The 17711-nt window shown below is 43.3% G+C and overlaps 1 protein-coding gene across 2 annotated transcripts in view; it reads left to right on the top strand.

Annotated features, from left to right (window-relative positions):
* The window catches only part of SATB2 (SATB homeobox 2), a 130498-nt gene that overhangs the window by 80793 nt on the left and 31994 nt on the right, over positions 1-17711 (top strand). For both annotated transcript variants that reach the window (XM_032114898.1, XM_032114897.1), the window contains exons 8-9: positions 10640-10852; positions 15464-15619. In XM_032114898.1, coding sequence (XP_031970789.1) covers positions 10640-10852; positions 15464-15619 — 369 coding nt within the window. The remainder of the gene's footprint in view (positions 1-10639; positions 10853-15463; positions 15620-17711) is intronic.

The following is a 17711-nucleotide window of genomic DNA, read 5'->3' as shown; positions in this document are numbered from 1 at the left end:
TAAGAAGAGGGGCTCAGACAGTCAGTGTTGCACTGCACAGTAGAAGGTGTGGGATATTTCCACACGTCCATGGTGGAGAAGCAAACTCTGTTAAAGGCACTTGGAGTGGAAAATTCAAGTCTACTCTCACCTGCTTGCATCCCCCCTGCTGCCTCCAAGGTACAGAGAGGTGTGTGTTTCTCTCTGGAAAGGTTTGGGTTTGTTGCATTTCACAGAAGTGCCAGCATTGGAAACTGGAAGTCTGTTGTTTCTCATGATGGTACCAAATAATAGATGCTGTGTGCCAGCCAGCTAATAATGGTATTAATGACTGCATTATGGGCCACTGCTTGATCTTTCTTCATGGTAGCTCTGTGGTGTACATTAGCCTATAATTAAGTATAGCTTCATGAAATATGTACTGTGAGACTTGTTTAATAGATAAATTATTCTCTAATTTATTTTAAAGTCCAGTGACCTACATACTCAATGCTGAAAAGCCCCTTCTTACTAACATTATTTCTCCCCTGAGACCTTCCATCTGAGCAAATCTGTTAAATGAAGTAGAGGAAGCTTTGATCCAAACTAGGCTAAATCCATCGGAACAAGTGGCTGACAGTTGTATGTATGCACGTGTGTGTGGGAGGGAGAACGTGAGGAGGGTCAGAAGGAGAGATGAAATTGTATGGTTTGTGAAACATCCAGATCTTCCTCTTGAAGGTGGAAGTACGTAACTGAAGACAGTGTTTCCTTACACCTCTGGCCATGTTGTCTGCACACATGAAAACAAAGCGCTTTGGGCTCTGTGACAAGTTCTGAACATTTCCTGGAGCACTGTGCTCCCACTGAGGTGGAGACTGAACATCAGGCAGTTTAGTACCTGCCGTATGCAGAGGAGAGCTGCACAGAGTGTTTGGTGAGGAGCTGGCCCAGGCTGAGTTAGCCATGAAGAGGGTTTCTTTCAAACAGAAAGTTCCAAAGTGAACATTTTCCTTTTCATTTGAAAATGGGAATGAAGAACCCTCAAAGTGTATATGCCTGATTTTTAGTAAGTGTCTTCGGCTAACCTCTGCTTCTTCTTATATTTAGAGATTCACTGTCATAATTTTAATTCATGCTATTGTGGAATCTAAATGCCTATTTGTTCAGCATGTGGGATGGGTAGAAGCACACCCACAGAGACAATATAATTATTGCAGGTGGTTTTAATGACACTTTTCAGTAAGTATGAAATTCCTACACAACTTTCAAAATATTTAAAATGGTGGTGCACCATACCATGTTTGTCTAAGATGGTGTTGCCCACAGTCTGCTCAGCAATGGTAAGAATGGTGTCTGTTGTAATGACACCCTCTTGGGCTCTGCATAGCCTTCCCTGCTCTTGCGGCCTGGAGAGAGCTTGCCACGGCTAAGGCAGTTAGCAATGTTACTGAGGCAGGAGGTTCAGTTTCTTGCTTATGTAATTGCGTTGCTTGTGCCCAGGTTTTTTGCAGCCAGGATCCTTGGCCTTGGCTCCCTCTTGCCTGTGACCCCTAAGTCAGAAGAATGTGTTGTTTACTGAAACAGTTTGTTGCTTCTGCTCAGACTGTTGCTCTGAACTAACAGCTCACTAATGGAAAGTTAGGCATCCTTATCTGGACCTAAAAAACTGCATGCGGGAATGTGAGTGGGTTTGAATTGAAGGCAGACAGCTTTATGAGGCCTATCAAATAGAGTTAGATAGTCATATCTGATACCTTTAAAATGGAAGGCATCTTTGTAAAGCACGTAGGCATGAAGCCAGGCTGTAAGCTGAAGTTGTTATTAAAACAGTCATTAGTGAAAGGCTTAATTTCTGTAAGACTTTGGCACTTTTTGATTGCACAGAGCTATTCAATCTTGAGGAAAAAAACAAGGAAAATTCTGATTAATACTGCAAATCTGTAAGAGAAGTACAACTGTCAGAGTCAGAGCAGGTGAACCTCACACTTGGAATTGCCCTTTGTACATTTTTAAAAGCAGTCAAAGCTTGTGAGTGAAGTGCCTGCAATATACAGACTGTAGAGGGTGAGGAGGCTTTAATGCACAGAGGGAGCTGATGTTTCTTGTTGGTCTCAAACAGTGCAGTGAAGTCAAAAGGTTGTCAGGGCAGTGCAGTACTGCTCCAGTACTGGAGTTCTCAAAAAATTCCTGCCTGGCTGAAGCATGGATCATCTTTACATCAGGATAACTTCTAGGTGACAAATGGCCTCTAAAAGCATGAGCACCCTCCATGTTGGCCAACAAAGATGCTCTGAAATGAGAGGCAGGACAAGGGGCCGGATGGTCAAGGCTATGGACTTCTTCCTAGAGGAGAATACACACATGGAGTTTGGTCCATGCTCAGGGCAGAGTCCTTGTACCATCCTGCAGCAGTATATTATCTTCTAATACAGCATTCAAATTGCAACCAAAAGGTAGTAATAACCAGAACTTGCTTAATGAAGGTTGTAATGTTTTGATAAATTGTTAGGTGGTGTTGGTTACAGGAAAAAGTAGGACTGACAGGACTGTTTTAAAGGGAATGCATGAAAATGCTCTCTTGGATTTACCTTGTCCTTCACCGGAAAGCTTTTCAGCAAATCTGGAGGAGCTCAAGTGATCCCACTCCTCAAAATTCAAGCTGGAAAATAGGTAATTTGAACCCTGTTCTGCATAAAGAAAATGAGCATATTATTCTTCTCTTCGTTTGTTCAGCATCCCTCTTTGCTGCAGGCTCATGGAGTTGTAGTCAGGACAGTTTATTTGGCTCTTTTTAAAGAGTCCAGACAGTTTAAATCACTTGATCAGTGAACTGCTGCTCTCCTTGGGAGTGCCCAGTGGACTGCAAAGCCTTTAGACTGAAGGAGTGTTTCAGTTTGTATATTTCTCTTTTTTTGAGCATCTTTTTTTTTTGCCAATGTTGTGAAATAATAGCCAAAACTAGTAAAATGCTTGGGCAAGTGGCCAGTGCTTGTTTTACTGAACAGCCTCCGAAACTGGAAATATCATTGTGAGGCTTTTAAAATCAAGTCGTTGTGGGGCCAGATACAAAGAGAGCTGGATAAAAACACCAGTGTGTTCAGGCTGCTTGTAACTTTATTCCCAAAGAGCACTGCTCCCTCCTTCCTGCCCTGAGTAGCTCCATGTGGGAGCGTTGGCTTCCCAGCCTGCAGATGGGAAAGCAGCACACACCCAGCTCAGCTCCTGCCTGGTTTAGTGGCGCCAGCCACGTCTCTTTGGATTAAAGGAGTAACAGCCTGAGGAGGAGGGAACTCCACCAGCTTCAGATGTAGCGAAGTTTATGATGAAATAAGCTGCAGCAATCCTCCTTGTTCAAGGGATTTGGTCACAGAAGTGCACAGGAGTCCTTGGCTGCAAGAGTGGTTGAGGCATAGGGGAACACAGGATTGAGTGGTACCCCAACTTCTGGTGCAACTGTAGGCAAGTCCAGGGTTCTGCAATGAGGAAGAGGGAAATAACATTTCTGTGGCATACAAAGGTGTCACTGGTCACCTGTAGAGGGTTTGGGGGCTCTGACAGCAGGAGGGTGGTTGTTAGGGTAGTAAGGCTATGGGTTGTGACCCCTCATTTTAATTCTTTCGTTGGCAAAATTCCCCCAAATGGAAGTGGGTTCAGAAAAGAGTCCTCTACAAGGCATTAAAATCAGAAATATGGTTTGTTGAAATAACTGTGTCTTCCACCTCTATTTGCTTGTGAGCCAAATCCTGGACAGAATTCCTTTTGCAAATAATTTTCCCTTTAACTCACATGAGAGGAACACAAGCAGCTTTAATTCTCTGCCTGGTATCTAGTGAGACAGTCATGCTGCATTCATCGCTATGGTGTCTGCCCCATTGTGCACAGACTTTCAATTAGCAAGGCTTCTGGTTTGGGTTTTCAGGGGGATTTTTTGTTGGTTTTTACCCTCTCAGAAAACTCTCATAGCATGAAACGCTTTCATGCTGCCTACTTGTTTTATTCTTGGGTGTAATGTGGCACAAGCAGCGTTCTGTTGTACTCATAGGAAAGAAGGCAGTCTGTAAGGGAAGTGCTTAATTTAATAAATTGCAGATTTTTGGTACATGGGATATTTGTTCCAACAGTGGGTTTTGCACTGCCCAAAATTTCAGTTTCAATTAACTTAATTGTATTCAATAAGCTGAATGAAAAGATCTTAAGTAGCATGTGAGTCAGGCTTTCAGAATGTGTGCTTGTAGGAGGTGGCTGCTGCCTGCTCAGCTGATACACAGGAGTCCTGAGCCTTGGAAGCAAAGGCATGGACCTGCAGTGTGCACAAGCTGTGTGTCTTTGCTAATTTTCCAGCATATTTCAGGATAAAGGTCTGACATGCATGTCATATAAATGGTGGCACTTCGTGGCTGCAGGTGGTCGGTCTTTCTCTGCCTCGTTTTCTGCATGCATCCACATTCAGATCCGCATGCACATCCTGTCTTCCCTCATAAAAACAGATACCATAATAAAAAAGAGGCTTTATTAAACTAATGCAATAAAGCCGTTTTCTTTGAGGATTTAAGCACTTCATTTTTAATAATAAAAATCAAATTTTCATTGTTGCACCCTGTATAAGTTTTATTCAAATCAGTCTCTAAATGCTTTGTGCCTAAGCAGCTCTCTCCTGAGATGTATGTATTTTAGCATTAGCTAAATGAGTTTAAGAACAAGGCTCATACTCTGGCTGAATCTGGAGATCAGAAGATTTCTTCTAAATGAAGGACTTATGTGATGTGTACACTGAAGGATGCTGGGAGGCTGTTGGTCTCCCATTCACAGGGAGTCAGACTCAGTCAGAGTCCTTCAGGTTCTGAAGTTTGTAAAACTGATACAAATGTAGCACCACACATTTTTACCATTGACGGAGAAGAGCTGGTCAGGCAACAGGGTACAAAGACACTTTTGCCTGATGGAAACTGTGACAGAATGGAGATGAAGGTGCTTGGTTTGGCTAACCACTCAAAATTTTCCACTGATTATCTAAAGCAATTTTGCTCAGCAAAATTGGACGGGACACATTTCCAGGATAAGCATTTCTGATAGACTTCCAGCACTTCTGCTTCATATCCTATCTGGAATTAGGAAGAGATGCAAGGGATTGAAAACAAAGCAGTGAGCATTTGAAAATGAGCTTGAGTCCCAAGAAGCCTACAGGTACTTCATATAGAGGTTCTTGTTGAATGCTGTCTACTTAGAGGCAAAGAGTAGTATTTCAGAATTATTGAATGTATCTTGTTCAGCCCCATAGACAATGCTGAAGGTGAGACTTGGGGTAAATGCAGAGAGGCGGAGAGATGTCACGGTAAAATCCTGCCTTGATGTGAGAAGAACTCAGCGGGTGGAATTGCTTTATTCCTTGAAGGGTTGTGAGAAGTCAGTGCTTCTTCTGCAGAGCTCCTGGACTGACCTGCTGCCTCCAGCTTGCACTTGCAAGTAGCAGACAACTGTAAATATAAATGGTCATTTTAGCCTGGCAAAGTCAAGTTTGTTGTTGTATTCTCAAGGTACAATTACGGTGTAGTTCAGTAGAAACGCGTAGCTAACCGGGGTGCTGCCTTCCGTGCTGGAAATAGGCCTTGTGTGCTGAGAGGGGACACCACTGACCATTAAGATCCGGATATTGAAACTGAATAAATGTCTACATTTTCTCATCCTTTCCTTGATGGAAAACAGAATATCTTTTCTGTTGAGACTTGTCAGTACAAGTGCAGGGCTTAAAAGTACTTGGAACTTTAAGCACTGCAGAAGCAATATTTTTCTAGTATTTCAGCATTTTCTCTGTTGCTTTTGGCCATAGCTGAAGTATGGAGAGGCACAAATAGACTGAAAGTCTGAAAAAGTGTTTATGCTTTTTCAGTCCTTCATATATATATAATTTCCTTATACAGAACATATAAACTGAGGTTTAACACATTAGTTGGGTTTATTTAAATTTTTGCCTTGGCCAGTGCTTTGATTGTCCAAAGCCTGTTCTGAGCCCCTTTAACATTGGTGCCTGGTTTTGTAGTCAAATGGCTTAGGTCTGTAAGAGGAAGGAGCATGACTTCTATCCAAGTCATTGAACCTGATGTGTGTGAGGCCCTGTGCAGCACTTGGGAGTCTCCTGCTGCCTGATGGCCCTTGTCCTCCTCTGTCCCCAGCACACGAGTGTCTGGGCTGCACTCCAGCAGTACCGCCTTGCCCCCATCCAGATTGCTTTTCAAAAGTTCCTGTTGCAAAATCATCCTGCCTTTGGTCACTGGTAGTGCAGTCTGCTGTCCCACTGAGATGTCACTGACACCCTTTCTAGGCCTGAGCAGCAGCCCTTTGGGAAGAGGGCAGAGAGGCCTTGCTCCTCACCTTCTGTGGGCTTTGATCAAGCCTTTGTTTGCCTCGAAGGGTGCTCAGTTGGTCCACTGGATGCTGGAGTCAGTTGGAATAACAGTCACTCTACATTGCACTGCATCATCTCTCAGAAGCTGCTTAAAAAAAGATTAGTTGCCAGTGAGGTTTGGGTTGTTTGTTCTGGAAATCCTGTAGTTAATAAAAGTAAAAGAAGTTCACAAATGAGGTTTCACAGAATAAATGCAAAGCAAACCCCTGTGACAGTGACTTCGCTGGCCTGAAGGGACTACGTTTCAGCTAGTTTGAAAAAACACGGTCAAAATTACTCCTACCTTAAATAGATTCAGTAACTTTTTTGTTTTGATTGGACGTGCTTTTTTTCTCCACCACAGGTATTATTTTCTTAAAGTCAGTTATGGATCCAGCGTGTAATTTTAAAAATAGTGCAAGTTCCAAGGGTAAACCAGGCTGTGCAGAGCCCTTGTCTCAGGGTGATCACACACCTCATTTTCAAGCACAGCCTGTGTGAACATTAAACTTCATCAGTTGCCTCTTCAGCAGCCGGCTTAAAAATGATGCAGAGGAGTGGAAAAGCAAAGATATTATCAAGCTGCATGTCCTAAAATGTATCCTGGGAGCTGTGTTCTATGTAGAAGATCCGTTTGGCTATTTAAAGTCACTGAGACTTTCTAGTCCCTGAAGATGATCTTTTAGGTTTGCAGAGTTGGTTACTCTGCAAATTGCCAATTTTTATTTTTTTATTTTTTAATATGCGAGATGTAAGTAAGTCAGAATGAGCTAATTTAGCTGATGGAATTTTATAAGAAATGTATGAATGCTGTGGGTTTCCCTTCCTCACCCCCTCCAGCAGAAACATAATTTGCAGAAACGAAAACAGTCTCTGGCTGGCTTTAGGGTTTTCTCAAAAATAGAACCAGTAGGGTTTGTCTGGCTGGGCCAGTTTCCTCACCACACACCTGGTGTATATCACTTTAAAAAATACATTATGCCTCATTAAATTACAATTAAATGAAATCATGATCATTTGTTTTTCTGGAAGGAAGATGTTTTGCATATTGAAAGCCTAATTTGTTGCAGGTGACAAAAAGGCTGAACAGATTATTTAATATCACTTTATTTTTTATAATGTTGCTCACTGGTTAGTTTGTGTATACTTCAGTAGCTCAGAATTATATTATTGTAAACGTTATTGCTCTCAAGACACTTTGTTTTATTGTCCTTCCCTATCACTCAGCTATCTGCTGCTGCTGTTTACTGGCGTTGTTTATCTTCAGTTGCAGGAGGACATGAGATTTTTCCCTCATGAGTCAGTTTTCTTATTAGCTCTCCTGCTGTTTACATGGTTCCTAAGCTGCCAAAGCACTTAGAGGAGCTGCAGAAAAACCCTCTTGGCAGCCAGGTTTCCTACCTGCCTGGAGCAGGGCACAGGGAGCAGGGCTTGCCCCTGCCAGGAGCTGCTGTGTCGCGGTGCTGGGGGAAGCAGCAAGTTACCCCCTGGAGCAGGTGCCTGCCTTAGGAGGTGAGGCTCCCAGCCTGCTGATGGAACAGCAGTGCTGCAAAATACTGCTGCATCCCTGTAGCAGGTCAGGATGAGACCTTAGTGGAAGCAAGAGTGCAGGCACCAAATCTACCCCATGAGAAGATGTTTCTGGTGATAAATCAGAGCCTTCGAACACAGGGGTTGGTATCTCAGACAGGGAGAAACCTCTTAGTGCCTGAGATACCTCTTAGTGCCATGACCAAGCCACTTGTACCTGTGAGCCTCTGATTTGCATACAGAGTCAATGACTGCATGGAAAAGTAATTGCTGGCATGCTTTCACATATGTTTCTGCTCTCCATTTTTGAAATTAGACCATAAATTTACTGAGGCTGAAATGGGAGGTAGAAAAAACTGTCTTAGGGTCAGCTCCAGTAGCTTTCAGGTCCCTTTCTTTTATACTAAACTCACTAATTTTTGAAGTTGAGCTTTTCTTTTAAGAAGGAGTTTTATATATATCCTTTCAAAGACACAGGGAATTAGGGATTTAGAGAATTGGTGGAACCAGTATTTCATTTATTTACTGCATTTGAAGAATTTTTCACTGACTTTAGGGGAAAATTTTAATAAGGACTTGCATCAATCTTGGAATCATGCGGGTTGTGGCACCAAGCTCCTGTATGTCCTTTTTTGGTTAATCTTCCCCAGCCTATGAGCCTGTCAAACTTTGGAAAGCTTTTCAAAATGTCCTTAGCTTCTCTGAGGGGTGGTAAACTCTGAGGAAGAAGCCAAGTACGAGCATGCAGTTGTGTCGAGGTCACACAAAATACCAGAGGACAGCCCAGCACTGCAACTTCTTCAAACTTTCTCCCAGTGCAGACGTTTTTCATCAGCCAACTTCTCTCTCCCATCCCACTTCTGAGTGGAGCTCACCATGGTTCCATTCCCAGCTCCAGTCCTTCTGGTACCCACACTGATAGTTGCGGAAAAATGTAATTGGGAGTGTCTTAGCTTGATCGTGTAGATGAGGAGCTGAAAAGATGGAGCCTACCTTCAGGCTGTGTGTGGAGCTTGCTTTCAGCACTTGTGGTATAAACTCTGCTGAAGCAGAGGTTTCACGTGTGTATTTTAGTGTAGGTGTTTAATAGCAGATAAATGCAGGTACAGATACGTCCTTTGCTGGTCAGTTGGTTTTGTCAGGAAGACTGGTAAATAAGATCAGTATATTCTAAAGATGTTGGCATTTGGTTAATTGGCCAACTGTAGTGGGAGGGCTTTTACGAAGGCTTTTTGAAGGAGACTCTGATATGAAAGAAAATAAATGAGAACTAAATATTATGGGGCTTGGAATATGTGGTTGCTTTCTAGTAACATTTTTCTGACAAGAAAGGAGAAAGCCTTGCCTGTCCTTGGGAATCAGCTTGCCTGGGTCCTGGCTGTGAAGTAACTGCAAAACACTGGTGTCAACAGCCACAGCGGGGCCGTGTCGGGGCCTGTGGGGTCCCTGTGCACGCTCTTGCTGAACTGCTCCTCTCCCAGACCAGGCCAAGATGAGCCCTCCCAGCTTGGACTGGGATTTCACATGGCTTTTGTGGCTGGCATTCCTGGGAGCAGCGGTGCAGACAGCCTCCAGGTTGTGACAGGAGGGAAGCAGGAACAGTGTCAGATGGCTCAGGGAAGCATACTGGCAGAATAGCCTTTTGAAATAATGAGCACATAGCCTCGCATATTAACGTAAGATATCATTTTGATATCATAATGATATGTTATGTTAAGATGCAAACAGTCTCTATGAGCAGAAATGCTCCCTCTCTGCTTCCTTGCATACCAGTACATTAAAACAGGTATAGTTCAGGAATTTGCTGTTCCTGCTATTTGGAATGAAGTCCCAGTTTGTGAAGTGTTGGATATGAGGGAGTGCCTGGGGGAAGCTGGTGGCACACACTGTGTCCTTGACAGTTTCTGTAGGCCCTGATCCAGGCTTGTGTGCTATGCTTTAACTTTTCGATAATCCATGGAACTATTGAGTGCGAATGCGTGCACTTACGCATAAATTTAATCCCATCATTAGATTTAAGCCTCTTCTAATAACATTTCCATCTCTCAAATTTTTTTTTTCCCCTCTTTATTTTTTGGAAATGCTGTGTTGTGGCTTTTGCAAAAACTACATTAATATGGTGTTCATTCACAGTTGCAATGTGAAGCCTGTGGTATTTTCAAATGAGGCATGAAAGAATGGGTTAAATCCCTAAAGCTAGATTCTCAGGTTTTATTATTGCTTCATTTTTCTCCTTTCAGAAATGACTGTCCAAACTGAAATGAGCGGACTGTAACATCAAAACCCAGCCAAACATTTTTCTTTATAAACCTCCTGCACTGTTTAAATGTCGAAACTAAATTTACCAACCTTGGCAGATTTGTCAAAGATGAACAGGATTGCCAAGTGTTCCCAGCTTCAAGTAAAAAGAGAAAGAGAGAGAGAGATCTAACAGCTCCTAAAATATTTGCAGCAAGCACCTGGTGATAACTGCAGTTTCTTCTAACCAGTGCACCTACCTTCCTATCCAGCATCTCCATACTAAGAAGCTTATTACAGTGCCAGAATAGGACAGTCCCAAAATAAACCCCAGCCCCCAGAAGACAAACACTTTCCTACAAAATATCCCCTCAGGGAGAGCCCATGAGATTCTGATGTAGATTGTCAGTATTGCAACCCAGCTGGTTACACTAAACAAATTTTTAAAAACCAGAGAAACCCATCAACACATGACTGGCTTTTTTTTCTTTTCTTTTCCTTTTTTTTTTTTTTTTTTTTTTAAACCAGGGTTTGTTGTCAGAGATCCTGCGTAAAGAAGAAGACCCTAGGACAGCTTCCCAGTCCCTCCTGGTAAACTTAAGGGCAATGCAGAATTTCCTCAACTTGCCTGACTCGGAGCGGGATCGTATCTATCAGGATGAGAGAGAGAGAAGTATGAACCCAAATGTGAGCATGGTGTCTTCAGCTGCCAGCAGCCCAAGCTCCTCCAGAACACCCCAGGTAAGATGCACTCCCTTGTTACCTGTTTATTGTGTGGTTTATTCCAGGGAAGGAGTTTCTTTCCACCCTTCTCCTGTCTGTTGCTCCCCTTGCCCAGATGAATTGTGGAAAATCTTTTGTAAGGTTTTGGAGTGGCTGTTAAGAGACATTTAGTGGATTTCAGCAAGACACTGTGATGATTGTTGTAGCTCTAATCAGTGCCATAAATGCAAGAGTATGTAACATTAGTGCCTGAAAGAGTACATGTGGGCATTACATACAGGCTGTTGATACATATCCATTAAATGACTATTATAGAATATATTACAGAAAAACAGTGCATGTAGCTTTTTAGCTGTGTCCATTACCTTCTTCAGAACGCAGAGGAAATTTCTGGGCTTCTGGTTCATATATCTTGCAATAAAAAGTGTCTAGTGAACAGAGGTCGATAGTGTATTAGATAGAAGTTGTTAGAAAACACTGTGCTCCATATTTTGCATAGGAAATCAGTCCTTGAGTTAGAGGTTTTTACGAGTAAATGTTTGAGGTACAGAAAGTGGGGATGGACAGGGTGCTGGGAAGGAAGATGTTGCTTTAGAGTTCCCAAGCAGCTGTTATCTCATTGACTTAACTGCATGTGTCTATTAAGGTGCTGTTGCCGCCCACTCTTCCCTGGGTAGGTTGTTCCTTTGCACTAAGAAAGAGCATCCACATACTACACTGTAGTAGTCATCCCCCTGTGTACTAGGCTGATGCAGTCCCAGATGTTTACTCTGGAAAGTGAGGGTGCTTGCACAGGGCTGATGATGAACTCCTGTCATGAGATTTGCCTGACTTGAGTCTGAACTTTCTAACAATGCAGTCATGATGGGTCAGTTCTAGCACTTTTCTGATCTTTAGTAAATGGGCCCGTGTAACCCTTTGAATAATAGCAATGAGCACTTCTCATTGAATTCTGCAGTCACAGCTGCTAAAAGTAAGCAAGCAAGCAAGCACTGCTGGGGGGAGTGAAGTTTTACATTCAAACTGACCATCCTTAGGGAAGGTGCGTTGATTTTGTAGAAACTGTTGAGGTTGTTCAGTTTAACCCAGACATGCAGGTGCACTTCACTGCAATAAATGATGAAAAGAACTGTTTTCACTGAAAGCAAGCTTCTCCTGCCAACCCAAATTTGACACTGAATTTTCATTACATGGGAAACTCATTGTATGTTCCTTACCTTTTTTAGTTACCTTCAAGTGAAAATAAAAATCGATAGGGATTTTAATAATGGGTACACTATTTCACTATTTAAATAGTGTACCCACTTTCTGCATTGGTATTGATTCATTAAAGAATTAGCTTACTACTGCTTATATTTAATGCAATACGTTTTGCACTAGAATCAAGCACTGAAAGGAAATTGAGAGTTTAGATGTGATGCGGTGAGAATAAAAATTGTATCTCTCGCCCCATTTCATTCCTGTGTTGAAATATGCCATTTTCTCGTGCTCTAGCCACAGCTAGAACATAATTTAAAATAAAGGAAATTTTGCCTGCCTTGGTAAGAGCTAAATGTTGCTATGCTAGAAAACTGTACTCTAGAAGTATAAACCAGCCCATACTTGCCTTATTTCAGCTTAAAGAATCCAATAGAATATTGTGAGGTTTTTGATGAGCAAAAGCAGCACACAAAGGTTTGTGTACCCAGTGCTCGCCTTGTGCCCGCTTGATAACGTTTCCCCAGCCCTCAGAGGGCCAGCATCAGTCAGCACAGGTGCTGTTTTGACAACTTGGACACCTCTGCAAATGAGGCTCTTCCCAGCTCCTGGGCAGGCAGCACGGCTACTGCGCTTCCCCATATGCCTGGTATTAGTTCTGACGAGACAAATGCCGTCCTCACAGGCAGCGCGGCGATTCCCGGCATCGTCAGCTCCCCAGGCAGCTCTCTTACCTACCCTGGAGCGGGGTGCTTTGGGGCAGCAGTGGTAGGAGCTGTACCAGCCTTGCAGGAACTGTGTTAGTGTGCCAGAGAAGGTGATGGAAGGGCAATTGGAAACATGGTTTCCATAGATACGAATATCCTGCGGCAATGCTTTTGGGATTGAGTGTGCTGGGTAGCAGAGGAATGGCAGATACCTGTGGAAATGCTTGTGCTGGGGCTGTCATGCAGGCAGGTATAAGGGCATGCAGAGTAACCCAGCTCAACTCTCCCTGACTCAGCCCCAAAGCCACCGTTTTGTGATACCCCTGTCTCAGGACCTGCCTCAAGGTGAGAATGGCAGATTGATCCAGAAAATGGGGTACGGTTGCTGTGAGGAAAATGCTCTGAGCTGTTGGGGGTTGTTGTGGTCACACAGAACCCCAGCAGTAAGGGGCTGGGTTGCAGTGCTCTGGCACTGTGGGTGCAAACACTTTTTTTTTTTCCTCCCACTGTTTGCAACAAGATGTTTCAATAGTGGTGAACTCCTTCTTAGTATCAAGACCAATTTTGAATCTAGGCCTTTAACATGAAATACTTTATTTTAGTGACTGTGATACTTTCAGTTGGTACTTGCCCCTCCTATTTCAGTGATTAAATAAAAAATGGTGCAGCTTTCAGAGTGTGCAGAGTAGGCCTTTTTCTGATGTGTGGCTGTGGACCTAGAAGTGTGGGAGACCCACGCAGGATGGAGTTATACTGTAAATCTTTCTTTTACATGCTAATTTTGTTCTTTTCAGGATCTCAGACATCCATAACAGCCTTTGAGGCCATTGTGACCTCGGCTGCTGTGCTAGCCAAAGGCTCCAGTGCCTGGGAAGACTTTTTTATACCTGACAAATCTCCATTAAATCAGTCCTGACAGACTTGGACAGTCCTTTTCCTTTCCATGAACTCTTTGTTGTTTTCTTACATTTCCCACAATGGCCCTAGCTCTCATCTATCTGTAAACATTGAATTTCAGGGCAGGGTGTCCCTGTTGGTCCCTGTGTTGGACTGTACCCAGCTCATGGCCTGTGGATGGCAGTGGTTTAGCCTGGGCCTCCCAGGGCATGGTGGTCATGCTCTGCTCCAGCTGCTGTCCAGCTGCCTCTGCCCTGCAACACGGGGCTGGCCTTAGGGAGCAGGAAAATCTTACGCCCTTTCTGCATGTGTCCTGCCTATGACAGGAGAGGAACAAGCCTAGAGCAGTGCCTGCTGAGCCCGGAAGGGGAGAAGATTCAGGCTTTATCTGGAAGTGATAAGGAAGAGGATTAGTCAAGAGTGTTGTCTTGATTGGATTTTGGCTCCATTATTAATGTGGCCTTGGTACAAAAGAGAGGTTAGGAAGAGGAAGATTTGGAGAGTTAACAAAACAGTAAAAGAAGTTCAGAAGGTTTGGTTTTGCCTAGTTAACGTTCCCATTAACAAATAAACATTTGGGCATGTCTGCCTAGTTAAAAATTAACATTAGATGTACTCTAGCAGACTTCAACTCTGACACAAAAACAGGATCCATCTGAAAAGGTTCATAATTGGACCAAATATGAGTGTCACTGGGGTGTATGGGTGGTTTGGATCTATTGGGAAGTGTGAGCTTTGCCATTTAGGTTGTGTTCTTTCCTAAGAGCTTTACATCTCAAGACAAAACGAAGATTTTATATCAGTAACCCATATTTCCCTTAAAAGGTGTAAGGGGTGCAGTGATCAGCCCTGGTATCTCTCCTCTTTGAGCTTGGGAAAGTAAATGAGATCTGTCTCCAAGGGGCAGCTGGTGCTGGGAGCACTCAGAGAGCATCACAGTGCCCTCACTCCCTCACCAGCCAGTGCATTCTGCGGATCCCCAGTCCAAGGGGCTTTAAAATTAACATCCTGTAGCAGTCTTCTGAACCATGTTGATAGAAGCCTTGTAGGGGTGTCCAGCCCAGGGAAAGTACTGGCAGTGTCTGTTATTGTCCTTCATTTGTCATAGAAGCTGATGGGAAATCATTCAATTAAAAGGAGTGCAGTGGAATACACAGAATCTCAATATGAGTTTAGGAGAGTGAGGGCAGCACATCAAAGGCATGCCAAAGCCCAGCTTTATGAAATGATTTTTTTTTTTTTCATTTCCACTGATTTCCTAGGTGAAATTAGGTGACTGTCTGGCTAGCATAATGATGATAAGGCTGGGAAACCATACATACTCAAGTGACATACGTATAGTTTTAATAAAGGATGAGGGAGACTTGAGAGAGTACATTAAATTGAGTAATTTATTATTTAGAGACCTCTACCCATTTACTCATTTTTTCTGGGAGAATTGGCTCTTCCTCCAAGGTGTAGGCCACTTTTAGAGAGGGGGGGAGAAGGTAGAGCCTGATGGCTGTGCTGCAGTAGCTGGCTGGCAAAGCCAATGTCAGCGCCTGCCTGCAGCCCAGTGCCCCAGCTACCTATCCTGTTGTTGAGCTGCTCAATAAACATGCTGGGAGAAGGAGAGGGGGAGAGTTGACAGGGCCTTGCATGTCCTATAGGAATGCACTGCAATTATTTCCAATCACAATTAACCTGATTAGAATAATGGACAGGAAGTGTCCCTCTGTAGCTAATGCAGTTTGGCATCAGCTGACTGAAATCCTTTGATAATTTCTGCACAGATGGCTGGGCTGAAAGCAGCACTTTTATAATTATTATTTTCATGGTCTCTTGGTAGGCCAAAACCTCGACACCAACAACAGACCTCCCCATTAAGGCGGACAGCGCCAACGTCAACATCACAGCTGCCATTTATGATGAGATCCAACAGGAGATGAAAAGGGCCAAGGTATCTCAAGCTCTCTTTGCCAAAGTGGCTGCCAATAAAAGTCAGGTGAGTGGTATAGAGGATTTCATTGTTGTGGGGCTTTCTGGGGTTTTGTTTTTAAAGCAAACTCTGGGGTTGGGACTAGATCCATCTCTTCCTCCCACCAATAAAATTACATCTGTTCCTACAATAATAATAATTTTCATCTCTGGGGAACCTGTCATGTTTGGCTTTTGCCTGCTTAAGTGGTTTCCTTTTCCCTTTTAAAAGAGGCTGAGGAAAGGGTCAGCTCACAGCCAAGCTTTTTCTCCCCTTTTGTACAAACATGTATGTCTTTTCCCACGTGTGATATATAACTTACACTTCTGCTAGAAGGACAGGGAACTTCCAAAATGATGGTATCCTGCTCATGCAGCAGGTAAGGAAATTGCTTTCTTAAGTGGCTAACTGAGGGAAGGCAATGGGAAACGGCGTATTAGGCAGGTGTTTCCTTTTTAGCATGTTCTATGTGCTGCATATGGTATTGCCATGTGAATAATTCACATTGGATCCAATCATTTTTACAAAAAGCCATGAGAAAGCACTGCAGTGAGTTATCCTGGATTCATTTCTACCTTGGGTGTAAAAAATACATGTGGGCAAACCTAGGCTGGGGTGAAATTCTTGAAGAGAATCCATTAATTTAAAAATTTCATCCAACTCTTTAAAAAAATATAATTCACCAGAAGGGATTTTGTGGAAAGGAGGACAGACAGAGTTCTTTGAAGGGCAGCAAGTGGATTGGAGATTGTTGGAAGGAATTGTTTACTCAGTGAAAAGAGCTGCTTCTGATCCTGGATGAAATTATTCAGTTGTGCTAGGAGAGAGCATCAATATGCACACAAAAATGCACAAATGTGCATGTGACAGTGAGAGAGTGGGATAGGAGTATCTAGGTGCATGCACTCTGAAAAACACACACTTTCCCCTGTGCAGGGAAACAACATTATAGTCATTAAAATAGATGTAAAATAAGCAATTGAAAGGTGTAAAAACAAAGCATCAAAGGCTATCAAAACACATGGGAAAGCCTTGTCCTTGTTACAGGTATTTGTGCCCTGACACATGGAGATCTGATTAATCATTAATTTTCTTTGCCTTTTGCTTTCTCTTGTCAGGGTACAGGGGTTACAGTCCCTCTACCCCCCAAACCAAATCCCAGGCTCACTATGAAATACATAAAAGGAAAATACCATGGAACCCTCTTAAACTGTTAAATGCATAAAAATCTCATGTACCACATGGCAAAATATAATGAGAACTGGAGCTGTTAAACGAATAAAGCTGTTAAAAGCATAATGCCACTTGGCACAACTACTGTGCATTTAACGGTTTTCCACTGTGTAATAAATGACATATGTGGTAAACGTGCAGTAAATATAAAAACTGCACAATTGATTTTGCAAACGTGCCCCTTATTCTTTACTCCATGCAGATATCAAAGTTCCACCCAGAATCCGGACTGGACAGCTTTTAATAAGGAGTGTTTAACACAGACTGAATGCCAGCTTCTCTGAGGTTTGCCTTAAAATTGCCTGCAAGCTTCCTGTCATTATACCCAGAGGCTTCTTGAAATAGAGAGGGACTGAACCACCCAACAATAATTTGGGTGGCTCACCAGCTTTGGTCTGTGCCAGCTTGAGTGTACTTCTCTGGCAGCATTGCACACCAGCGCCAAAACAAAAATAAGATCCGTAGTCTTTCACGTGGAAAAAAAGCAGGGCAGATTTTGAACACCAGATGCAAAAGGTTAAGAACAGGATCCACAAATGTTATTGTTTAAAACAAAGTTACTGCACATAAAGGTTTTGTTTCTTCAGCAGCAGCGAATAAAGAAGCGTTTCTGAGGCTGATGTTTCTTTTGTTTCACAGCCTTGCCAAAGCAGTACTGGCTCCCTGGGATGGCCCAGCATTCGCCTTGCTGAGATGTCATAGCGCTCTGCTGGAGCATGAAAGTAGTTTATGGGGGCACTGGAAGGCAGGGACAGAGAAGCCACAGCCAAGAACCACAGTGGTACAGGGCCTCCCCCTGCTTCAAAGCCCACCTGTGTGCCTGCCCCTGGCCTGGCTTGGTGTGCCTGTGGTGTCCCGCCTCTGGCTGGGGGATTCTGTGGCCCGG

The sequence above is a fragment of the Corvus moneduloides genome, chromosome 7, assembly GCF_009650955.1.
Source record: "Corvus moneduloides isolate bCorMon1 chromosome 7, bCorMon1.pri, whole genome shotgun sequence".
Classification (NCBI taxonomy): domain Eukaryota; kingdom Metazoa; phylum Chordata; class Aves; order Passeriformes; family Corvidae; genus Corvus; species Corvus moneduloides.
Note: the sequence above shows the minus strand (reverse complement) of the source record. Positions and strands in the feature narration are given on the sequence as shown.